The following is a 27666-nucleotide window of genomic DNA, read 5'->3' as shown; positions in this document are numbered from 1 at the left end:
TGTTAGTAGAATTCTAAAATTTAGTTAATGACATTAAAAACTTGTGTCTCGGAAGGAACAAAAGGTTCCTACCGTGACACAAGTTTCAAAGGCTATAGCAAAAAGGTTATTATTCCACATGCAATATCTTTACCTAAAACTAAATATTTCTTTATAGGTTGCATGTTAGGTATTATTGCCCCCATCTAAACGTTTTTATAATTTTTTTTAATTTCCAATTTAGTTTATAAAAGTCATTCCTTTTGAAAAAAAAGGCTTTTCAATCCTGCCCATCAGCCCAAGCACCGTCCCGATAAAAATCACGAAAAGAGTCCCAATCAGCTTTAGGTTCGTAGTAAGTAGTGCGACGATAGAGTGAAACTAAAAAGGAATTGCGAAATGAAAGATTTAAAAATATCATTGCATGGTCAGAACTACCTAAGGGAGAAAAAGGAGATGCTGAATACAAGCTAGAATCAGAGACAAGACATAATTCAAGGAGTGAATGTAAATGATTAGGGTTGTCTGGAAAACAAGTCACAAAGTTAACTATCCGAGTAAAAGATTAAGAAATGAGGAAGTTAACTAAACTAATTAAGCAGAGGTTTACAAAATAAATTAAGTATTTGCTTTGAGCGCTTGCTTTATAAGAGCGCTTGCTTTATAAGCAGGAGATCCAGGTTCGAAACAAGCTCTGGAAAAATTTTCGCGTCACGGTAAGGAAGGAGGCGTGAACTTCCTGGTTAAATGCACTTCCGCGGTGTTCTATGACAAGACCGTAAGGACTTCTTGGGGCACCTAAAAAAAAAAAAAAAAAAGTATTTATTCACAAATTTTCAAAATTAATTAAGTATTAAGGCAGAAATTTTCGAAATTAAGCAAGCTGCGTGTTTCTGATGCTGATAAAGAAATTTGAATTTAGTTTTGTGCGCGCTTCCCTATACAATATTTGCATGATTTAAATGGCAGTGGATAAACGAGTAACATAGTTTTTTTAATGTTTATTCAACATGTGTTAAACTTTATATATAATTCCAATACTTTTAGCAACTTTAAACAAGAATTTATTGATTTGTTGTTTTCAGGATAAGTTTTTGTCCACAAGACTTTTTGAACTTTTTCCCTTTTTGACAAAAAGTTTTGGAACTTTTTTCCTTTTTAGAATTGTATTATCAATAAAGAGGTCGGGCATCGTATTTAGCTGACAAATCGAGGGACAATCTGTTTTTCCTAAAGCAATATGAGATTTTATTTAATTTTTGAGTCATATTAAAAAGTGTATTTATGCTTTCATAAGATTGGAATGGGTTTGTGTCATCAGCAAAAATTATTGTGATTAAGTTAGAGGCTTTGTTAAGGTCAGTTATATATATTTAAAATAATAGGGGCTCAACTATAGATCACCACGTCATACATTCATTAGTAACGACAAAAAAAGTCTTAAATAATAACGAAGTGCTTACGATTACTAAGATAGCTTTAGAACCAGCTTAGGGATTTATCTTTAATGCCATAGAATTCTAATTTTTTTAATGCAATGTGGTGATCGACAGTATCAAAAGCTTTAGACAAATCGATGAATACTTCTTGTGTATAATAAGAATTTTTAAAAGATTTAGAAATGCTAAGTGTTAGTTGGAGTATGGCGTGTTCAGTAGAACTGTTTCTCTGGAAGCTAAATTGATTATTATATAAGTTTAGTATCAACAAAATAAATATTGATTCGGTTATACATTATTCTTTCTAATATTTTGAAGAAAATTGGAAGAACTGAAATAGGAAGATAATTTGTAATATAAGTAAGATCACCTGATTTAAACATAGAAGTTATTTGCTACTTTTAGAAAATCGGGAAAGGATCATTGAGCAATAGATGCTTTACAAATTTTAAAGAGTATCTTTCAAAACGTCAAACGAGTCTATTACAAGATTTCCATTGATGCCTTATTTTGTTTTAATGATTCAAACGCTGCTTCAAATTTGCTGTAAGTTAGGTTTAAAAAAATTAAAATTCAATTAGGTGATGTTATAAATTTTCAATTGATTTGCCATTAAGATAAGAAATTTTATTTGGATAAGCTTGTTGAAGAAAAAAGGTTTGTTAAATTCAAAAGCAATTTTATTAGGGCCATTAAATAATTTATTTTTAATTTTTATTGTATTTAGTGCTGATATTATGATTTTTTTACTTTTTCCCGTGATCTCGTTAATTGCCAAAAACGCTTTGATTTATTTTTATGCTTTTCAAACAAATCGGAGTATCGACTGATTTAGATAATCAACATTAAGGTGGGCTGAAAGTATTTAAGAAAATTTTTTTTGCAAATCTATAATTGGCAGGGGATGGAATACTTGTTTCATAGTAGCATTAGTGAAAACAAAAACGTAGAGCTCATAAATTTGTTGGTCTTGGGGTGCCCCAACACTCTTGAAATATCACCGATTTTATGCAATTTTGTAGTTTTCTGACATTTTACATACAACTAAGCAATGTTTAATTTAGTTACTTAATACACTTGTAGTACACAGTGCGCAAGTACACTCTACACATGCAAATAAAATGTTAAAGTCTGTATTGTGTTCTGTTGTCAAACGTTTTCATTTTCTTTCTGGATTCAATACCAGAACGGATAAATCCATCTCGTTTTTCAGTGCAAATTGCCGCCGATGCCTCAGTCACTAGACAAGTATGTCGCTCGGCGGCTTGGCTGACGCAGGGAAATTGTGGCAGGCTCCTAGCAGGCTGGTTGTTTCTGTTCTTAACGCAGTCTTGTAGCTCTGCTTCAGCCAGGTGTTTCGTCATCGGAGATTTGCAGCGGTCTTTGTTGCTCCAGTTTACCAGGTCAATGTAATCTCTGGCATTGAAGTTTAAACTCAGAACTCCTGATGCGTTCTCCTTCCGTGCAGCAAGTATCCGTCTGCAGCCCAGCTCTCTGATGTGGTCTCTTTCATCAGCTAACATTGCCAACAAGATGTTCTCAGAATGGCAAAAGTAACCGTTTCTGGCAATTACGGGATCAACGATCACTTAGAGTTCCGGTTTCATGTATCTGGAAAACTGTATTAATCTCCACATATGTCGCGATCCTTCTGTGTACGCCGACCTGACTTTAATGTGGAATATATCGGTGCATACACAGTCATGACATACGTGACAAGTTCCACAAGATTCTCGGAAGGAATAGCCGTCGCTACATATAACCGAAGCAGCTTGTTAACGGTAGTCAATCATCTTGAATGTACCACCGGCCCGGACTTTTGCAACGCAAGATCTTCAAGACATTGCCCAGTCTCTACAGCTTTCAACATGTTGAACAAATATTTTTGATCCGTGCTCAAGTCAGCACAATCCACAGGAGGACAGTTGTCAAACTTTACTGCCACAAATGGTACAACGGGCAATTCTTCACATGTCAGCAGTAAACTTCCAATGGGTCCAGAAAACAATTTTGGACCACTCGTAACTCCACCAAGATGAGTAATCAGATGCCTCAGCGGTAATTCATTTGCATGCAATAAGCAGACGAACCACTGAAGCGGTCTACCAAGGCGCTTTTCGAAAAAACGGATCCCACCTCGGTGTGTGCCGGTATTGACATTAGTTCCATCGCACCCAATAGCCATTAGATTCTCTGTTTTGACTTTGTTCTCGTTTAGAAAGTCCCAAATACCTGTAGTTATGCTCTCGGCTCCTCCACTTGAAGGTACTTGTGGCATAGGTACTCTGAATTTGGCTCGCGAATTAGTCACACATGTTCTACTACAATAATCTGTCCATGGTTTTTGTTACCTTTTCTAGTTTGCACTTTGGTCTTATCTTTGCGGCCATCGAAATAGAGTTCATTCAGTTTTTGCTGGAATGCCTGGGTTTGTAATCGCTTTCTGACTTTTCGCCGTTCTCTGCCATGTTTATTCTTATCTATTACCATTGATGTGTCCCCCTTGTGTATAAGACACACATGTTGCGATGTTGTACTGACAATAGACGCCGCACAACGACCTGGAACATCTTAGCTACATTTGGTAGTTCTAGTCACATTTGTTTCTTGCGCTGCTTGTTATCATTATCCAATACTTTACTGTCAGTAGTGTCAGTGGAAACACTGAAATCCGGATACATTGCATCCATTCTTGAGTCGTCCTTATCAGACGTTGCCGAAACATTTACATCGTCAACTTGTTTATCAATTTTGATTCATTTGCGATGTTTTCCCATGAAATCATCAACTCGTCTTAGGCGTTTTTGTCGTAACACGAGTTTCTTTGTAGTTCTTACATCAACGCCGCCGATCATCATTTTTTGTTGATTTCGTTGGTCCGTCAAGAAGCTTCTCTTTTATTTTAAACATTCTTTGGTTTGCTACTGGGTGTCATAATAACTTCCGACATTCTTTGTTTTGCTGAAAAGTACATTAAGTTAATTGTAAAGTATTTACTTTATTTTATTGAATAAGGGTCTAAGAAGACATTTAATGTCTTCTTAGACCCTTCTTCTCCCTAATGTGACATTTCAAGCATATTTAAAAAACCCTCACCTATTCTAGTATGTAAAGCAATAATTTCTTATATTTCCATTTTATTTTTGAAATTTTTATTACTCGTCGAGTTTAAAGTAATGAGAGTACTAGTAAAAATATGCGAGTACAATTAATCGATTTTAAATAAATTTCAAAAATTGATTTTTAATTCGTTTTAAATCACTGAGTTAGCTATTTAATTACGTTGTGATAAGAATTTAAGTTAAAATTTTCATCACGTCACACTGTTGCTAATACTCAACCCTTCCCATGTATTAATTAGTGATAATTTCCAATACCCACCTCCTAGATTGTCACGTATTATTTGAAGGGCTTCATCATAAAATGTCGAGTGAGTACGTTGATCTTCGCCTGGCATTTTGAATTATTTCGAAAAAAATTTCTAGCAGAAAAACAAAGTTCTTTGAGAAAACAGTCTTGAATCAAAGATCACACACGCACTCACTCATTACGCTAAACAGCGCAGTTTTTAAAAAAAAGGTTAACATAAAATGTATATTACAGATTATTTTTGTGATCGAACAAGTATTATGTACAAATCTCTAAAAAAAAAATTATTTCTAATGATATGGAAGAGTTTAACTCATCAGAACATATCGAACTTAATTCAATAAAAAAAAGCTTTTCTCGAGAAGATAATTATTTAACAGAAAATTCATTGAGACTCAAACAAAAATGATCGAGAATATATATATAAATATAAAAATCAAAAATATAACAAGTGTCAGCTTTCCTCGATTTTTCGAATTTTAATACCATTTTCATTATATAGTTTTTTATCATCAGTCGTGTCTTTTATAAAAGAAATATCAACTTTGTTAACAATATCATTTGAAACCGTAGAATCTTGTTTTTTTCTGTTTATAAGTTTATTTTCTCTTGGTGTTCTTAAGTTCATTGTTAAATCTTGCAAACTCTCTAGTTTCTCTGCTACTGCATGTAAAGAAGATAATCTATAATAAATAAATATATATATATATAAATATGTGTGTATGAATATATATAAATATATATACATATATATATAAATATAAATATGTATATCTATAAATATAAATAAATTATATATATATATATATATATATATATATATATATATATATATATATATATATATATATATATATATATATATATATACATATATATATACATACATATAAATATATATATACATACATATAAATATATATATACATACATATAAATATATATATATACACATACATATATATACATAGGGAGGGGGAGAGAGTATATAAATAAACAGAACTGATTTCAATTTAAAATGTGACAATATAATTTATAAGTACAAATAAACATATTTATTCAGCTACCTGGCTAAATTAACTTCCGATTTGCAATCTTCCATTTCAGCGTAGAGTTTAGAAATAATTAAACTGAATTTAGTTCTGCACCCGTCACCTTGAAGATAAGATTGAGTTTCGTCGCAACATGCTAAAGCCTGTAAATATAGATTTTACGACAACGGTTTATTATAATCATAATAATAAACTAAAATGCTAAGATAAGCATAGATTCTTCAATTAGTAAAAGTACTTAATTAAAAAATTCAAAAAAATCTTTTGAAGTTTGTAAAAAGTTATAATAAAAAATTACAAAAAGTATATAGTATAAGTGTGTGTGTGTATATATATATATATAAATATATATATATATATATATATATATATATATATATATATATATATATATATATATATATATATATATATATATTTGTTCAAACAAACACACATTAAAACACTGAAGTAAAAAATATTTTAACTATTGTAAAAAAAGTTTTGTTAAATTGAATAACCAATTTTTTTAAAACAACTTATTGTATTTAATTTTGTATTGTAAATAATATTTTAAAAATTCTTAAAAAACCTCATAAGGTGCAAACAAAAAGTTGATATTTAAATGATCGCAACTTATACTTTTCTGATATTTATCAGACCTCTCATCTTTTGCCTTTAACCATTACAAATAGTGTTTTTATCGACGTTCTCTTACCTTGTTCTCTACGCTATCCCTTTAACTAAGTTCACTCTTCTCTAGACTACTTCTAAAATAGCATATTTTATTAATTTCTCTATTGAATTCTATTTTACTTCCAACAAAATTGCAAGCAACCCCTATTAAGTTATGAGTTACTTTAAAATTGAGGATAGGTTAAAATACTAGGAAACAGTTAACTGAAGACTTATAAAGTATGTAAGAGTTATAACGTTTTTTTTTAAAGGAAAAAAACCGGATTAATAAAAGTTTTTTATAGCCTGAAGAGACAGATACAGTAAAGGGATGCAACTTGTTGAATAAGAAGCCAAGTAAGAATGAGTTATGGTTTATCGTAATAGAGACGATAGCTGGTTTGAGTATTGACAATGATTGTATTTGTAGAAAAAAGAGAGCAATGCAACCTTACAATAATGGGAGAGTGGCTCAAGCTTAGCAGACAAAACAGGTCGAACAACATTTACAATGTGCTTTCAGACTTTGTCTGAGGGTTGTTATTCATCAATATAGGAATGCAAACAATATTGCAATTTTTTTTGCAGTAAATGAGTTTTGTCTGACAAAAATTGTGTATTTTAAGTCCAGAATTTAAATAAACAAGCCACTTCGAGCCTTACACAATTACAGAAGAGAGATCAGATTAAAATCCGGTTGCTTGTTCTAAGTAATCAAAAAGTGAATACTTTTTGTCAAGACAAAAGTCAAGAGTATAAAGTTGAGTCGTTAGCAAACAGAGCCACTTTAGATGTAAAATTTTATTTGAAGATTGTTATTGTACATAAAAAAAAACATTACAGGAACAAAGATAGAGCCTTGTGGTACACTTAAAGTTACTTGAAATAAAAAGGAGTGTAGACCTTCAAGAATAAGACTTTACTACTGCAGTTAGAAAGAAATAATTTAATAATCTCAAAAACTTTGTATAAAGAAACTAATAACAGAGTGAAGACTAATCGTAGGATAGTTGAATAGGTCAGTGTTTACCTCTAGTAAAAAAAATTGAAACCACTTATTTAACACTTTTTAAAAGTTTAGCAAAAATTGAAGAGAGTTCTGGAAAACACTTTTTTAAGACTATGACGAAAATCTTGTTTGGAGCACAAACTGTAGAAGTGTTTAATTGAGAATTAACTTCTGGGGAGAAGTAAAAAGATTAGACCCATGAATTAGAGATTAAATGTTAACTCACTTTAGTTAATGACACTGTTGAAGACTTACCAAAAGTCTCTAGAACCTAACATTTGAGATAAGAGATCTGAGCCTTAATCGTCAAGGTTCGTGTTTCGGAATTATAGAGTTGAGAGAGGGTTATAACACAAATAAGTAGCCTCCTCGTCTGTAGTGGCCTTCTCGGCCTTGAGGAGGTGAATTAACAAAAAAAGATACAAGATTTAGTAAACTGAGAATAACTGAACTTAATATCAGACAGGACCTTTTTACATTGGCTTCTTGGAATAGTAAAAGGACATTTGTTCTCAAGAGAGATGTTCTTGTAAAAAAAGATGGAAAAAAAAAGATTACTGTTTAGTAAAACAACTGCTCAAGATGGTGAAAAATGTGGAGTAGAATGAGGTTTGATTTATAATCGAAGAAAAGGAATAGAAGCTTCCAAACTTTTATTTCAGAAGGAATAAAAGCTTCCAAGATGCGCTTTATGCATACTTATTATGGATATAAACATCTGTCTGCTATTCATTTAGATGCTGGCATACAATATTCTAACATATTTATATAAACTTTAGTATTTATATGGTGTAGTATTTGCCAAGAGTGAAGATGATCAGATGGATGTGTGGTGTGACTTAATCTTAGATTAGAAAAATTGAACAACATTTGTTAGAAAAGATTAAAGTGATTTAGGTATCAGCATGTAGAGAGGTAGCAGCTTCAGGAGAAAATGGTAGTGGTAGAAGTAAGAAAACTTGAAGAGAGTGACTTATATATTGTATAAATAAGGTTTAGTTAAATAGCATAAAAAAGGAAGGCTAAAGCCTGATGATGATGATGATGATGATGATGATGATGATGATGATGATGATGATGATGATAACATGAATTTTGAATTAAAAGAATATACTTTAAGATATATAATTGTTTATCCAGCCTCAGTCACAAACCCGGCCATGGCTATATTTTACCTGGTATTAAGTATCAACCCCAGTCAATAAGTATCCTATAACCTCACTCGTTTCTGAACAAGCATCCCACCACCTTCTGGATAAACATTTAAAAAGTGATAGGATGCATCTGCAAAGTAATAAAAGTATAAAGAGAATATAAGAAGCCCACGTCTTCTTTTTTATTTATGCTGTTTATTAAGCTTTTTTGACACCTCTCAGTTAAATTTATAATATTTCTTTCAATCAAAAATAAAACTTTCTTAAAAAATTTAATTAAAAAAAAATTGAATAAGTTAGGTCAATAGGAAAACTCATATCCTATCTCCACCTCTAACAACAAGTGGTGCATTGTTAAAGATTAAAGAAAAGTTAACACCACACACTATCCTGTTTTATAATGTATGGCATTATTATAAAGCCTTAAAGGTTTAGGCATCTAAGATTAATGATATCCAGCATCTGAAAAAAAAAACCCCACAATGTATGGTATGAGTAATAAACAACAATATTAGACAGCAATTTAAAATAGTGAAAGTATCTAATATCCTAATCTTGATAGGGTGCTTCAGGAAAGAATATGGTGCTGTAAACCATAAATTTGTAGATGATTGATATGGAAAGTTTCAAGAGAAAAAGGTAGAAGTATATACTTGTAGATAGTGCATTACAAATGACTTGGAGGAAGTGCACTAAAAATGACGAAGCTTCAGCAAGAAAAAGAAAATGATTGATAGTGGTTATATTGAAGAAATTATGTGAAACAAGGATGCTAAAATGCAGCAACAAGAATACTAAAATGATAATGAAATGATAGATAAAAAAGATTCAGCTACATCCACATTGCTACAACATTAAAAAAAAAAAAAACTCTGTAAAGATGGAGATATTTTATTTAACAGTATACCCAAGATATATTGATAAATAAAATGATAACTAAGCTAATGATGTAAGTAAATAACCCTAACCCTAATCCTGATAGATAATTATTATTAAAGATTTTTCGCTTTAAATAAATGTTTGTTAAAAATATAAAAATCTTAGAACTTTTTCTGGACTTTTGATTCAGTACTTTTATTTAGAGGTTTTTGGTTGAATTTTTACTTCAGGTTTTTATAAGCCTCATTTCCAGTAGAAGATAGATCCAGTATACGAAACTGCTGCAAATTAAAGCACGATTTTTTATTTTTTGACAATTTAAAAAAAATAGTAAAACATTCAAAAAAACGGATTCTAAAACTTATATGGTCATATCTTTTGAGCACAAAAATATATTTTGATTAAATTTGAAATTTAAATATAAATTATGATCATATTATTAAAATAAAGACATAAATTAAGATTAAGAAATTAAAAAAAAAATAATCAATTTTTCTTAACTAGAAGGGGAAATGTTTTTTTGCTTAGTTTTTGCAAATAATTTTAAACTAATTGTCTGATAATTTGTGCAATTTGACAAATATTTAGCTTACTGATTTATTAATTTACAAAAATCTAATGTAGAAATTACTAAACAAAAACGTTTCAAACATTTTAATGAGCATGCAAAAAGCAAGACTTTATTTAGAAAATAGAAAAAGGAATTTATTTTTCAATAGAAACAAAAAAAAGCATATCTTTGGAATAAAAGAGTTCATTGATTCCACTAATCAAAGACTTTGTTGAACCTGGATTCAGTTTGAACAAATTCTCATTTAACTGAAAGTTGTGGAACTTGTGAGACCTTTATTTTATTCCAAAAGGTAAGGCTATTAGTAAAGCTGTAGAGACTTCCTGGTTAAACGATCATAATCAAGTTAAAAGATTAGAAGAATAAATCAAGAAGATGACAACTGCTATTGTATTATTAACTGTAAAGGGCAGTGTACTAGAAGTAGTTGTAAACTTACAAAGAAACTGAAAAGATTCCATTAAAAAAACTAATTTGGCTTGAAATGCTGCTAAATATTTGGTCCTGGTATTCATCAGTCTTATAACACGAAAAACCTTTATGCCTTAACTACTTCCAGGAATCCAAACCTTAATGAGTTGTATTTTAAGTCAAAAAATGAAAATAAAAAAAAGCGTTAAAACAAATTAAAAATAAAATTTTTAACTTGTTTTTAATGATTTCTATCTTTTGTCAAACTTTTGGATTTATTTAAAATAACCTGAAGTAAAAAATCTCTAATAAAAGTGCATCATGCTATATTTAATAGTAAAGCTACCTTTAATAGCTAAGCTTCAGATATAAATCTTGCCAATAGTTGGAATTTACTTATTATGTCAAAATTCATTCAACACCCTCAATTGTATCATATTTCATTTAGGAAGTGACTGGGGTTGAAACTTGACTGAAGCCGGGGCTGGGTTTGTGACCAGGGCTGCATAAACATTTATGCATGCAAGTATATTTTTTATTCAAAGTTCATGTTACATTTTGTATATGTACATATAAACGTCATTATGATCAACATGATCATCATATTTATCATCATGATCATGATCATCATATCATGATCATCAAGCTTTAGCGTTCCTAATTTATGCTGTTTTTCTAATACAATTAGAAAAAACAATTTTTTTCTAGCCTCAGTTATCAATCCATATCTTATAATCTTGCCGGAGCCGGGTTTGCAAAAAGTATCATTTTTATCCAGGGCCCCGGTCACTTCCTATATCTCATCAATATCTTAATGATTGGTTAGGATTTGTTTATGTGCATAAAAACACATGTTCTGAATCAAATTTTAAACAAAACTTTTACCAAGAGTTAATGATCAGAAATCAGAATTAACAGTCAACAGTCTGCTGTACTTTAATTATGTAAAAACACTCTGCTGATTAACAGTCTGCTGTACTTTAATTATGTAAAAAACAAATGCGTGTTTAATAATTGTTGATTTAACTGCCAATAATTTATCATCACTAACAGATAATTAAACTGTTGATTATTATTTAGTATATTTGTTGCCACAAAAGCAAAAAATGTTATTTGATAAAACAAAAAAGTATTAATTTATTTTTTTGACTATTTATTTTATAAATATTTGTTACCTGTTTTTCCAGCATATTACCATAGTAACCACTATTACTTTCGGCAATTGTTTCTATATTTTTATTTGTTGACAAGTATTGTGAATATTTATCTAAAGAAGGTAGTTCAGAAAAAGTTATAACTTCTGCTTTAGCTGAGTTTGTTTGAGTTTGTCTTTTTACAGAAACATCATTACTATTCTGATTTAAATGTCTTTTTGGAGTAACATCGTTTAAATTCTGATTTGTATGTCTTTTTGGAGTAACATCGTTTAAATTCTGATTTGTATGTCTTTTTGGAGTAACATCGTTTATATTCTGATTTGTATGTCTTTTTGGAGTAACATCACTATTATTTGGGTTTGGATGTCTTGTTGAAGGAGCATCACTATTATTAGAGTTTGAATGTCTCTTTGGTGTAATATCACTATTGTTTGGGTTCAAATTACTTTGATATTTAGAAGATTTAAGTGAATTATGATCTGAATGTCTTAGAGGGTTTAGATTACTCATTGAGCTTAGATTTTCATTATTTGAATAATCGAGATTTTTTGAATAATCAACATTTTTTGAGCGATTGTCGAGTTCAGGTGTTTTAGATAGAAAATTGTTTGATCTAAGAAATCGATCTTGTTTATTATTTCTATCATTATCGATAGCTCGTGATTCAGATTTTGAAATACTTTCCTTCATATTTTCTTTTGGTGGTGGTGGAGGTGGTGGAGTAGAACAGCTGGAGAAATTTGGAGAATAAGAGCATTTAGAAGATTTTCGAGCAGTAGAGATTTGAGGCGATAAACCTAAATAAATTATTGTTTATTATACATATGGTAACTACAGAAAAGTCATACAAATGAAAATAAAAAAATTAATTTACCAGAACTTGTCAAATGTTTAACAGTTGGCAACTTGGGAGATTTGTATAAATCTTTAGGCTGCACAAAAAAAGTATACATATTACAATGTGAGATATATATATATATATATATATATATATATATATATATATATATATACATTATATAAATACACATATATATATGTATATATATACATATATATATGTATATATATATATATATATATATATATATATATATATATATATATATATATATATATATATGTATATATATATATATATATATATATATATATATATATATATATATATATATAAATATATATATATATATATATATATATATATATATATATATATATATATATATATATATATATATATATATATATATATATATATATATATATATATATATATATGAAGACCTCAGTGGAAAAACCGGCGTTGTCACATTTAAAAAGAATTGAGAAAGTATTTGTTGATCATTAATAAATGTCTTTATTTAAAGCAAAGAAAAAAAATAATTTTTGTATAAAAAATTACAAAATGTTTTGTTTTTGAATAAATTTTAAATAAAATAATTATAATATAAATTTTTTTAAATTGCTTAGTTTCATTTGCTTTAAATAAAGACTTTTATTAATGATTAATAAATACTTTCTCAATACTTTTTAAATGTGACAACGCCGGTTTTTCCATTGAGGTCTTCATATATATATATATATATATATATATATATATATATATATATATATATATATATATATATATATATATATATATATATATATATATATATATATACACACACATTTCAAAACAAGTTTTTACTTTTAAATATAAAAATAAGTTGAGTTTTAGTTTTCCAAATTATAAATCCATATTGACACATGATCTCTATTTTTATTTTATTTACCGTATTTATATTACCATTTAAATGTTTATTTTTAAAAAAATTTCTACTATTTCCAAAAAAAATTGCAACTGCTGCATAATATTTAAACTAGTTTCATGGACAAGTAGCGTAATGAAGTAATTTTTACAGTCCAGAAGGTAATGATAGATTATATTGTTTAATCATATTAAAATACTAAAAGATATATTTTTTATTTCGTAAGGATTTAATTAAAATAATTTCATTTTATAGAAACAAGGTCAACAAGAAATGGAATTTGATCAAGCTGAAAAGCTTGAGCAATAAAAATAACCCTGCTGAAATTAAAAAAAAAGAGGGAATTTAACAAATGTGAAAAAAGATTTTTTAGTTTAAAGAAAACCTAAAAATCACGATTGAAAATTTTTTAGACAAGATAAGAAACCAAAATGACAAGAAGACAGTTTTTCCAGGAGAACAAATAGAGGAAAGGTAAATAGAAAGATTTAAATTATCATTAAAAAGAAAGTATGTAAATATAATTACAAAAAATTAGAAATCTTAAAATGATTTTGACACTTTGTTTTATCAATGCCAATATAAGCACCTTATCTGATAGGGGAATTTGAAATGGAGACACTTTAAAATTGATTTTTTGTTTAATTCTATTTATCTACTCAAGGAAAACTTGCACCATACTGTTCATAAAACAGTTGGAGAAGGTCTAACTCTACATCAACATACAGCAACAATTATAAATTGTGGTGGTTGTATGTCTGAGCTCATGCCATGCCAGAAATGAAATAAGAAAAGTGACATCAAGTCTTTTTTAATTCTATTATAACAACTTTGATGGTCTTGCAAAAACTAAAAGAAAAACTGAGTTTATATTCTAGTAATTAATTCAGGTTCTGGACACTAAAAAGAAACTATAGAACTCATATTTTGTTGTGGATGAGGGGATTCAGTGTCTTATTTTGATACTCCTCATACACTGCAATAGCAGAACAATTCTGTTTGTAACTAAATTATTTTGTAATTATAGCGTTTTGCGATTACAGCATTTTGCATGCTAAATTATTTTTTTTAAGCACCATGCAACCCAATTATGGGAACCTTAACTAAGTCATATTACAGGACCAGAGAAAAATCTATTTAAAGTTTTTAAAAACCATTGCCTATTTCTGATTTTGGATTAATAAAGAAAGGAGGCTGGGTGCAACTTAATTTTGCAGATACATAATTAGCATGTTTTTATGAAGGTCTTCAATCAAAGTTTTTATGAAGGTCAAAAATCAAAGCTTTAAAAGTTAATTCAAGCAAACCTAATTACGCCTTTTTTATCATTGCCACAAAAAACTTGTAGTGAAATTTTTGCCTTTTATTCCTTTATTATAATTTTCCAATTTATTCTAAATTATAGTTTTATTAGCAACTATTTAATTCATGATAACTACCTTATTACAGTACCTTATTATTACCTTGACCCATATTTAGTCATTATTGCAATCGCAGAACAGAAATACAAAAAACATTGGTTTTGAAAATTCAACATTTTTACCAATGCTTTTATTAACTCCTCGTCTGTTTGTCTGATCAAATCTTGCAATCAATTTTTGAGTCACTTCCTGATGATAGATTTTCTTCAAATTTTGCATACATACTCTTGGTTGATGTCAATACAATATTCAATTATTAGTTTTGTAATAAGTCAATTAATTTAGTTAATTTTAATTAAGCTTATTTTTTATATGAAAAAAAAAATTTTTTTTTTTAAATAAGTATGATGATTATTTTCATACTTATACACACGTTTAGCATATTTGGATAAGGCGTTGACTTTGTAAACGGAATGTCTGTGGTTCGATACTCACATCTTCCTGAACTTTTATGTTTTTTACACCTGTATACAGCCAAATGTTAATAAAATAAAACAGTAATATCAGAAAAATTTATTGCAAAATTTGTGTTTTAATAACATATAATAGCATTGGGTTTTAAAAATTCGTTTTTAATTTTACTCGTTAAATTTTAGGTGTGCAAAATATATATATACACACACACACACACACACACACACACACACATTTATTTATATATACCTTTAAAAATAAGACAAATTTTTTAACTTTATTTAAATTTAAAGCATGTTTTAACTGTATAGTCATCATCAGTTAAAATATATTTTTTTTAAATGGTATAAAATAAACATAATCAAAGCTACAAAATTGATAACAAACTTCTGATATATATATATATATATATATATATATATATATACAAAAAGAATTATTAAAAATCATTTATCAAATGTCAAATATAACAAAAGAACTGGTAAATTATTTCAAATGGTAAGAGTCATTTTATTATGTTAAAATGACTCTTTTTATTTAAAACAATTTACTGGTTTTTTTGTTTATTTTGTTATCAATTTTATGACTTTTATTATGTTTTCTTGTACAATTATATACTTTATTTTATACCGTTTTTAACAAATATATTTTAACTGATGATGACTATATATAGTGGAAACATGTCTTTAATAGTGGGAGTTAACCAAAATTTAAAAAAAGCAACATGATTGACAAATATTAATGCTAAACCATTAAATCGTTTAAACAGAACTGAAATTATGTATCAGGAATGTAAAAGAACTCTATAATAAGTAAATTGCATAAAAATTATAAATTGCTTTGGGTACTGTTACCATGGAAACCAAATCAATAAAAAGACTTTAAGAAAGGTTATCTCAACAAAAAAATCTTAAATTTCAAAATCTTTTTGAACTAAAATGACAACCACAGAAAAAGGAAGGATTTAAATGAGAGATTTTTGTTTATGACAACAGTTGCTATGGTAAAATAATAAAAAACTGTTTTTCTTAGATTTTGGACCATAATGTTCTATTGTAATGTTGAAATTATTGTTTCTAAGGGCATTGCTAAGATAAATAACTTCATTAGGGGCAAATTTATTGAAAAAAAAAATTAAAAAAATATATATAAAAGTATACATTTTTTAAAATACAGAAACTTTTCTTTAAAAATACAAAGGAAAAAAAAAATTGATACTTTTCATAAATTTTGGTTAACACCCACTTTAAATAATAAAATTTCTCAAAATATAATTAAAAAAATTGTCTTATTTTTAAAAGTATTTTCACTTTTTGTGCAGAGAAGTTTTGGATATATATATATATATATATATATATATATATATATATATATATATATATATATATATATATATATATATATATATATATATATGCACACACACACACACACACACACACATAAATATATACACACACATAAATATATACACACACACATAAATATATACACACACACACATAAATATATACACACATACACATATATATACACACTAAAAGATTGAGGTCGGCAAATTATTGCCGACCTTCACAAAGTTGTTTAACATCAACACAAGCTCTTTATACTGTTAAAACAAATTTGCTGTTTGTTTTATTGCTGTTTTATAACTTTTTACAATAACAATTAAATACTCTTTAAAAATAACACATGCTTTATCGTCAGCATGAATATGTTGAATAGTTTTCTATGACTAATTAAAGTGGTTTAAATATTGTAATACTTGTGTTTTTACTTTTTTACTTTTACTTTTATAAGTAAAAGTAACTTTATAACTAAAACTTACTTTTATAATTGCAACCTTAAATTTTTATAACTGCAACCTTTAACTTTAAATTATAGCTTAAGAGATAAATTATTAAGAGGTAAATTATTAAGAGTAACTTACGCTATTTAAACTCTGCCAAACGAGAAAATTATAAGATAATTTTTAAATATAAGAGATAATATGTTAAAAAATAACAACTACAAACTAATGTAAATTTTATACTAACACAAACCCACCCCTTCCATTACCATAAAGCGGCACTAGGGATGAGGTAAGGCAAAAACAAAAAAAAAGTTTTTTTGCAATTAGATTATTTTGCGTTAATTTGAGCCCTGATATCATATTATATTATAAAAAGGAACTTATTAATGCTCATTTAAGCGTGTTTGAAATGATACTCTAGGCAGCCATTGCAACTGAGGTAATAGCAAGAAAGAGTAGCAGCACTTTTTTTTATAAGAAAAGTCAATGAAAGTGTGTGCAAATATCTAACTTAAGCAAACTTTAAATTATGTAATGTTAAAAACATACTAACATATATATCAAGTTTTATAGTTTTAATTTCACTTGAAAATTGCATTGTGGCAACATCTCCTTAAGATTTGATCTGTAGCACTAATTTCGTTTTATTAAGTCTATTATTTGTTATATAGTTTTAAAATTTCTATAGGAATATTAATGTATTTAATATATTATTAAGACAATTTTAAGGCCTTTGTAGCCGAGTGGTTAGCACACAGATTTATATTGCATAAAGCCCAGGTTCAATTACTACCACTGGCGGGCTTTTTTTTTTTTTTTTTTAATTTAATTTTTTTTGATTTTTCTAAAATACAAAGTAAACCGCTTTTGAAGAAAGAAGTTTGTTTTGAAAGAAAGTTGTTTTGTTTTGCATTTTAAATAAAAAAAATTAAAAAAAAAGAAGCAAGCTGATGATTTGAATTTGCCATGCTGCAACCTAAACTTTTTTAAAACAGTAGGGGGGTTTTAAAAATGTTTTTATTAAAAACGTAATTGAAAATTTTAACTTCATATCTAAAATAAACCATTTTTTAAAAAAATAATTTAAAAAAAAAATAATAAGTTAAAAATATCTAATATTAAGATAATAAAAAAGTTTAAACTTTTTTTTTTGCAATGCCCCCGTTAAACATTCTAAACTGAGTGCACAATAATGACAGAAATTATATAACCACCAAAATAGTATTATACTCCGTAAAATAAATAGCGAAAGAGTCAGCTCAGATGCTTTTAACTAATACTGCACGAGTCATTGTAGGTAAGGTTTTTGTGTTTCCTATTTAACTTTTATAAATTTATGAAATATCTTTAAATCTTCTATTAACATTTTCATAAATGATATAATTATTGAATATACTTTTATTTGTAAGTAGAATTTATTTTTTAATTTTTTAATCTATTTTTAAAGTTACTAAGTTTAATTTTTTATTGTTTTACTTAATGAAACATGTTCTGTTTTATAGGTGATGTATTGAAATTGTATCTTGACAAGATGTTAATTTTATAGATCCTAAACTTTCTTTCTTATAGAAAAAAGATTTTACATGCAAACTTCAACTTTCTTCAAAATTAACCGGGCAAGAGTCCTAAAAAGCTGCGTATGGTCTGAAAAAAAAATTAATAGAAACTTATTAAAGGAAATAATAGTCGCTACCCTTTTTTTTTGTTTGTTTGTTTTGTTTTTTATAGAAGTTATAAAGTATTGAACATAAATTGTTAACTTAAAACAAAGATTTTTATATTTTGCTCTTTGTTAAAATTTATTGAAATAAAGCGAAATTACTAAAATGGTCGGAGTGGAATAGACTTATCATGACCAGTATACCAGTCATGGTAAGTCTGTTATTCCACATATTTAAGTCATCTTATGTTTTTTGAAATTTGTCAAACCGATGGTAATTATTGAACATATTTTAAGCGGGTATTCTCATAATTATTTAGAAAGGTACTTATATCCAACCCGTTGATAAATAGCGATTCGAGCAATAGCTACCGAAACATTTAAAGCTTTTTAAAGTTAATTAAAGTTTTTTTTTCATAACTTTAAAAAGTAAACAATAAGTATAGTTTTTCTATATGTATATAGTTACTTTTCTGCCGCTTACTAAAAAATATACAAGTAAGGAATAAGTATAGAAAAGGTCAGTGTGGAATAGATTTACCAAGACCTGTATTTTACAGCTCCACACAGCTAATATATATATACACACACACAAAATCTTTGCATACTAAGCCTTACATAAAACATCATTGATGATGTCATTCTAAAAGAAAGACCTGCCGGGGCACAGTGGTCATATTTTCCTTGAATAAGTGAACAAGTTCCAAAACCTTATTTACAAATTTATAAAGGAGGTTTATAAGGGATGTTAGGGTCTAAAATCAAGCTAAATAATATTTCCTTTTACTGATTACCATTTAAAGTGAAAAATAGATTCTGGGCAGCTCACTGCAGTTTACACCTTTTTCCTTAGAAAAAAATGTTTTAAACAAAAGTAGTTCAGCCCAATTAAAACCTGTAGTTGGAAATTTTAAAAATTTCCACTTTTAGGTTTAGATACCCCTCTGAAGTAAAAAGAAAAAAAAGATCAATTAAAGGATGAAGAATAAATTTTGCAAATTTTACTCACATTTTCCCATGTAATAAGCTACATATTTCCAAAAGGAAATTATTGAAAACAATGCTTTCACAGGAAAGTATTAAGAATAAAAAGTAATGTTCCAATTTAAATTAAGTATAACCATTAATTATAACCACAAAAATTGGCTCTCATGCTATTTGGATGAGATTTCCAGTGATTGTAAGCTCATTTAAATTTATCAATTTAAATGATGATAGTTGGATAAAATATCAGGACTTCTTTTTTTATTTATTTTAATTTCAGTTGCAAGGTTGTATTTTATTTTGTAGCTAACAATGAAACAATGACTACTATTGTGTTAATGCATTCAAGCTAGGTTTGAATGGGCCTTATCAAACTTCTTTATAAAATGGTCAGTTATAAATAACAGTGTTTCATAGATAAAAAATTTTCAGGATCATCTATTTCATCAGAATCTTTAGAATCTTTAGTTTCTTGAGATTCATCTCTCAGTGAGAAAGCTGAAGTAATGTTGTGACTTTTTTTTTTTGTCCTTAAAGAAACCCTAAATTATGTAAACTAGTTTGTATATAAATAGAACAGTAAAATAAAAATGGTAGGTATTGATAACATATAGAATAAAAATGATAGATATTTAAAACATAAAATAGATGCACTTTGAATTAGACATGAAACAGGATTGAGTATTGATATATATTGAGTATATATTTAATATTAATTAACAAATATCAAAAGTTTGCATAAAAACCTAATTTTTTAAGTAAACTTTTTTACAGTTATCTAAATATGTTTTAAAAAATTTAAGTTATTCTTTTCGATGTTTGTAAACAAATATCTAAAATGATAAGAAGAAGAAATAAAATGGCAAATTAGAGTATGTGTATTATATTTTTCTTCGATTAGGAAATGTTAACTTATATTTTTTAGATTACTTTATTTTACTTTTCGGATTTTTTTTTACTTTTCAGATCATTCAAATCCAAAATATAGCATCTTTTAACTTGTTGCAGTTTGGAAAATTTTTTGGCTTCAATCAAAAGTTTGCTTGAGCATGTTTTATTTTTATTTATTAAAGTTAAGTGCAAGTAGAAAGTAAAGGGCCTTAACTGGAGACTTTTTTGTTGGTTTTGGTGCTTCTTCTTTGGTAATAACATTTAGAGCTTTATCAGCAGTGTAGCCTCTATGATTAGGACTGTGCTTTACACCTTTTCCAAGGGTAGTTAGTTGGTGAGCTGATTATTCATCAGAGTCATGTTGTTTCTGAACCTCTGCACTTGAAACTGTTTGCACAAATAAATTTGTCTTTAAATTTGATTGATGTTCTTCCTGCTTTCTGCTTAGCAACTAATTTGCTTCTGAAATTAAACAAAATGCGTATTGCATATATGAAGCATGCTACTTACACCAGTATTTATGCATGTTCTTAACAATAACTATATTAAAAGAGTGGATTGAATAGAAAGAAAAAAAAACAACCAATTATTAAACACTAATAGATTTCCCTGTGATAAATGAATTTTTAAGCCTCTCTTATTGTGTTCCAATATAATTTGAAAATATGGTAAGCTCAAAGTCCTTAACCAGTAAACCTCTAGTGTCAACTTTTACCATCATTTGAGCATAGCTGCAGGACCATTTTTCAATACTCCCTTACAATTTTAACCACAAAGCACTTTGAAGAAGCATTTAACTGTGACAAAGTACTCTCCTTCAGATCATGATCTTGTAATCCAAACTTATCAAAAATGTAATTTTGGAGAAGAGCTTGTTGAGGTTTGGAATCCACAAAGGTGTACTGAGTGTTTTTCATAGCTTTACAAGGCTTACTTGAACTTTTAGATTTTGATCCTGAAATGTTCTTTTAATTGACTAAGTTTATAAATAAATTATATTAAAACTTATTTTATATATTCTTCAAAACATTTTCATTAAAAAATTTTCATTAAAAAATTTACACTATTTTTAGACTAGATTCTTTCAATACAGTTAGTTTAATTTAACAATGCTTTAGTTAAATTTTACTTAAAAAATAGATTTTGATGATAATTAAATCAATTCCTAACAACAACAAAAAAGAATGAGATATCTTGATTTGGTGTCACTTACCAAAAAAGCAGAAAATTACCTAGACTCCTAATTTACATTGATAAAAGATTTTCCTTCTAATAACAAATGACCATAAAAATTACTGTTTTGGAAAGCTAATAAGTTAGACTTCTAATACACTAATGCTCATGTTGATGCAGAGTAAAAAATGTATTTTCCTTCAAAAAATAAAATTTTTTCTGCTAGTTTTCTTGGAAATACTTTCACAGAGCAAAAACTTTTCAAAGAAAAAAAGGTATTCTATTTAGACTGTCACACTTTATTGACCCCCCTCCTCCCTTAAAATTATGAAACAAATGCTGTAACTGCCTCCTCACCCTCCTCCCCGCACTGAACATTCCAAAACATACATTTTGGAATGTTCAGTGAACATACCCATGATGACAGTGATAACAAAATATCTTAAACTTAGGGCTATAGTTAACTAAATTTAACTGAAATCGTACAAAGTTTTTTTCAATTGACTCATACACTTTTGTCATTTTTTTAACAGTTTCCGCTTAAATCCTTTTACTTTTATATAGCAATTTTTAATTGGGAAGTGGTTTTGTGATTTGTTTAAGGGAGAGGGGGTAAATAAATTTGGTGACAACAATTCTCTTTTAGTTTTTAAAATTATCAAAAATATAATTATTATAAAATATTATCATAATAATTATATTTTTAATATTTAATAATTATTATACAAAAATAATGGTTAATGAGCATAAAACATATACTTTAAAATAAAACATAAAATATTAAAAGAACAAAAATATTCTAGAATTTTAATCAGTAACTCCACTTTTGCGTTTCTACCGCAACACTACACTAAGTTATTGAAATAAGGAATATTAAAATTCTTATTTATTATAAGTCAAATATCCTCAGAAGTTATTTGTCTATTTAGTCACTGTTAATTCATACGATTTTATATGGAACTATAGGAGTGCAAAAAATAATATAAAACTATAAAAACTAAAATTTACAAGTATTGAAATTTATTAATTAGTTAAATTAAAGCTACTGAGAAAATATAAAATGTTATCAAATGCAATCCCACAAAAAAATTTTTAGGCAAGGAGAGAGGGTGACAATATTGTCGGTGATTAAAGGGGAAGGTCACTAAAGCATGACAATAATTTGATACCGTTTTTTTTTTTTTTTTTTAATTTAAAAATTATTTTACAATTTTGGTTAATGTCTTAATTAATAATTAATTATGACTTAAAGTTATCTAAAAAAACACTGCATAAACAATAGCCAATAACAACTTAAATATTCTTAGAGATAAAAGTTTTTGCTTAACATAAATTGCTGAACGCGTAGGTGAAATTGCCCTTTAGTACATAAAATGCATATAGCATAACATTTCTAAACAAGGCCTGCATAATCTGGTGTTGTAAAATTATAATTAAATTTACGACAAAATTAAAACATAAAAATATATTATGAAGAATACTATTGTCTGACTATTATGCATGCTTCAATTTATGCTATTAGACCTAATTTATTTTAAATGGTGATACTTAGTTGGTTTAAGTACTCTTTCTTCAACTTAAAGGGATCCTTAAGTACCAAGACAAGTTGTGTTCATATTAAAGAAAATGTTTAAAAAAATGTTTGGGCTAAATTTTTTTGATTAAAACTAGATAATAATGCATGTCAATAAAACAAAAACTGTTGTTTCAGTCAAAGCTTGTCTTCTCCATTTTTTCTTGGTTTTCAGAGTCTTTATAATATATGCTGCAATCTGCAGAATGCATAATTTATCTCATGTGTGTTTAATTCATTAGTTTCAAAATATGATATCAGTGTGAATTTTTTTTCAGTCATTGAAAGCTTTTTTTGTCAAACAATCAGAAAATCATTTGTTTAATTTTTCACTAAATTTTAAAAGATAAGCCGCATACAATTAAAAATAAAACAATATATTTGGTTCTTCAATCGTCAGAATTATTTTAAAATAATATATCTTTTTTAAAAGATATTTTATAAAAGATAAAGAAAAAGATTTTGTAAAAATATATAAACTTATATACTCGCTGTTATATATTTAATATATTTTTTTTAAATAAGAGTTATTTGTTGTTTGTATGAACTATGATTAAATACACTAACTTTCCTATTAGATGTAACGTTGTGCAGTGGATGTGATATTGTTCTAATTTTAAAGCGTGTTTGTGTAGGTTGCAGGTTGGAATCCTCCATCTCAAACTACTTTATTTAATTTTGAATGTCTTATTCAAAAAAACTTTTGTTTTTTAACTAATAATGTTGTTTATTTATGGCTGCATTACATTATATTGTTGTTAACTATAGTTTATTAAGATATTTGCAATCAAGTGTACTATACCAACTGACTCAAATAGGGATAGGTGTAAATAATAATTAAAAAGTAAAACAAAATTTTGTCATTTTGACATCTTTAAGTAGATAAAATAAATTAAACAAATTTTATAAAACAAATTTGATATAATATTTTCCTAAACAAACAAATAAAATATATTTCGTTAACCCTTTATGGTTCACATTATATTAAATTTGAGTAAAACTATTTCCAATGGTGTAAATTATTATTTTAACTTGCTTAATCATTTTTTGCAATTTGGCTTTTGCTGACATAAATAGTTTTTGAACAAATGATGGTAGCCATATGGATACTTTGAACAACTAAGAAAAAGAATCCTAACAAATTTTAATGATGAAATTAAATTGAGTCATGAAAAAAAAAATTTATATATTGAATACTTAACAAAAACACAAATACAAATATATATATGAAACATATATACATTTAAGTGTATATATAGATCTATAGTTTGTTGGCTTTGGGAAGAGTGGAAGGAAAAAAGTGATTCTTACGCCAACACATACGTCACTTTTAATTACTTTTGACTTTCGTCCAACATTTTCGTGTTGGACGAAAGTCAAAACCATTAATTTAATTACAAATTAATTGTTATATAAAAAAACCACAAAAACGCAAATTTAATTGACCAGAATGTTTTTAAAACATTCTGAATGTTTTTAAAACATTCTGAATGTTTTTAACAATATAAACAATGTTTTAATTTTTATTTTTTTTAATAAAATGTTTTCATTTTTATTTTTTTTTACTGTAAATCATGCGCGGAATGTTGCTACATCGACTATCTTATAGCCTGACTCGCAAGGGAGTGCTGCTACATCGACTGACAAATAGTCTGACTCGCAAGGGAGTGCTGCTACATCGACTGACAAATAGCCTGACCCGCAAGGGAGTGCTGCATCATCGACTGAGGGTTTGGTTGGGGCAGGCAGTCTATCATTATAAAAAAAAAAAATTCCAGTCTTGCATTTTAATTTTTACTTTTTGTCAACAAAATATGGAAAAAACTTTCGGACAACATCTAAGGGTTCTCTTTCTCTTTCTCTCTATATATATATATATATAAATATATATATATATATATATATATATATATATATATATATATATATATATATATATATATATATATATACATATATATACATATATATATATATATATATATATATATATATATATATATATATATATATATATATATATATATATATATATATATATATATATATATATATATATATATATATATATATTCAAAGTTTATTCCAGTTTTGGTCATGGCTAGCAGAATAGCAACTTTATGAATTAATTTTCAAAAACTACTGGTATCACAAATAGTATAACCTTTAAAAATACAAAATACAGTTAATAACTAAATGGCAGCATTAATAAAACTTTATTAACTCACAATGAACAATATAATACAAAAACAAGTCAAAAACCCTTAATAATTTAATAAAAATTTTTACAAATAAATATGATTAGCGGATTGTGGCAACAAAAAAATATATTTTAATATCTTAAAAAAAAAAACAGCCTCACAATGATGCTATATACTGAAACTGTTATCAAACGCGCATGATATAAATTATGCAGCCTGCAGATTGCAGCGTATATTACAAAAACTCTGAGAACCAATGAAAAAATGGAGAAGGCTTCAACAAAAAAGACAATTTTTGTTTTATTGCTATGCATTTATTATTTAGTTTTAATCAAAAAAATTTAGTCCACACATTTTTTTTAAAAACATTTTCTTTAATACGATAACAAATTTTCTTTGCACTTAAGGATCCTTTTAAGTGTCAGAATGTATTGCATATCATTTAAATTTTTTGTTATAACAAGTAATATAAAAGAAACACAAACCATAAACCATCATTAAAAATATTAATTAAAACTAAGTTTTGATAAAAAAAATTGATAATAAGTAAAAAAAATAACAATACAGTTGACATTGAAGTAACTTGCTGCTTCAACAACAGCGCCTGTTGTAAAGGATGTAAAAATGAGGATGCATCTGAAGAATTCACTGCAATTATATTTGGCGATAACAGAGGCGACTGCAGAGATCTTGTTAATGTGTGGTTAGAAAAAGAATTGTTTAAAAGTGGAGAACAACCAAGTGGAGTGCAAAGGGTGACAGGTGAAAGAATACTTGAAATATCATCATTTGTTGGTGTATCAGGAGAAGAGATATCTTGCAAGCAGCCATTAATGTACGTGCTATCAGGAGTTCTGTAATTGCTACTAAAAAATAAAAAACTTTATAAATATAAGTTAAAATCTTGTTTAAACAAAAAAAAAATTATGTTAAATTTATTATGGCTTAGATAAAGGCATTCTTGTTTCAGCCTTAAAGCAATGATAATGTTGTTAGAATGCAGGAACAAAAAATAACTTAATAAAAACAAAATTATGAGACACTTTATTATGCTTCAATACAACAACCAGTAACATGTACACAAAACAATGCTTCTGATTTGGGTTGCTACAAAAATAGTACAAAAATTTTTTTTATTTATTGGAAATAATAACAAAATATGTGTATAATGCATATGAGATGTATGTGAAGTTATTATTGGGTCATAATTATCAAAATGTTTATAAGGAGAGTTGTTGGATGTTTTAAGACACACAAAACTCTCCATATCAGGGCTAGCCAAACCAGATACCAGATCCATATTTAAATACCAACATGAGCCATAAAATCACAAATAATCCACTACAGATATTTTCAAGTTTTTTAAGAAAAAATTTTGCCGTAATATTACATAAAAATATTTTTTAAATCAAATATGCTGCAAACTGGTAAATGTTGTATTATTATACAACACCGTTGTCATAATATAAAATTTAGTATATTTTTATGGAGATAAATAACTTTTTCTTAAGAACATAATATAAACAAGACAATTAGTAATTAAATTTTGTTTAAAAATCAAAACATTTTAAAAGCAAAAATTACTCTTTTGCTTTTAAAATGTTTTGATTTGAGGTGAATGACAAAAATTATTTTTTTGTCATTCACCTCCTCAAGGCCGAGAAGGCCACTACAGATGAGGAGGCTTTTTAATAGTGGTTATAACCCTCTCTCAACTCTATAACTCCGAAACACGAACCTTGACGAACAAGGCCACTGCGCGGAGAAACAAGTTGAGCGCGGTACTACCAGGGACGTGGTGGGGATCGAACTCAGAATCTCTCGCTTATAAAGCAAGCACTTTACCACTATACCACTTACCGCACTACACCACTACCGTTTTAATTATATTATAAACATGAGCTTTTAATTACTATTTAAAATAGAACAAATAAAATAAAAACGGAATAGAAAATATTTCATTTAAGTTCTGAACAAATTAGTTTAAAAACACAAAAAAATAAAAACATAGAAACGATCATTTTAATTAAATTCTAAAATAAATAAGAAAAAAAAATTAATAAATAAAAGGTCAACAATATTCGGGGAAAAAAACTAGATAAGTTTTTTGAGCATGAAGTAACAATTAC

The 27666-nt window shown here is 27.3% G+C and overlaps 1 protein-coding gene across 2 annotated transcripts in view; it reads right to left on the bottom strand.

The window, feature by feature from the left end:
• Positions 1–5139: 5139 nt before the first annotated feature.
• The window catches only part of LOC100208806 (GATA zinc finger domain-containing protein 14), a 47743-nt gene continuing 25216 nt past the window's right edge, over positions 5140–27666 (bottom strand). Inside the window, exons 8-12 of one of the 2 annotated variants that reach the window (XM_065799040.1) lie at positions 26103–26403; positions 12549–12606; positions 11693–12471; positions 5855–5982; positions 5140–5470 (exon numbers count right to left, since the gene is read on the bottom strand). In XM_065799040.1, coding sequence (XP_065655112.1) covers positions 5242–5470; positions 5855–5982; positions 11693–12471; positions 12549–12606; positions 26103–26403 — 1495 coding nt within the window. In that variant the 3' untranslated portion in view covers positions 5140–5241. The remainder of the gene's footprint in view (positions 5471–5854; positions 5983–11692; positions 12472–12548; positions 12607–26102; positions 26404–27666) is intronic. The other variant, XM_065799041.1, reaches the window with a different exon arrangement.

Source organism: Hydra vulgaris, chromosome 06, assembly GCF_038396675.1.
Source record: "Hydra vulgaris chromosome 06, alternate assembly HydraT2T_AEP".
Taxonomy (NCBI): Eukaryota; Metazoa; Cnidaria; class Hydrozoa; order Anthoathecata; family Hydridae; genus Hydra; species Hydra vulgaris.
Note: the sequence above shows the minus strand (reverse complement) of the source record. Positions and strands in the feature narration are given on the sequence as shown.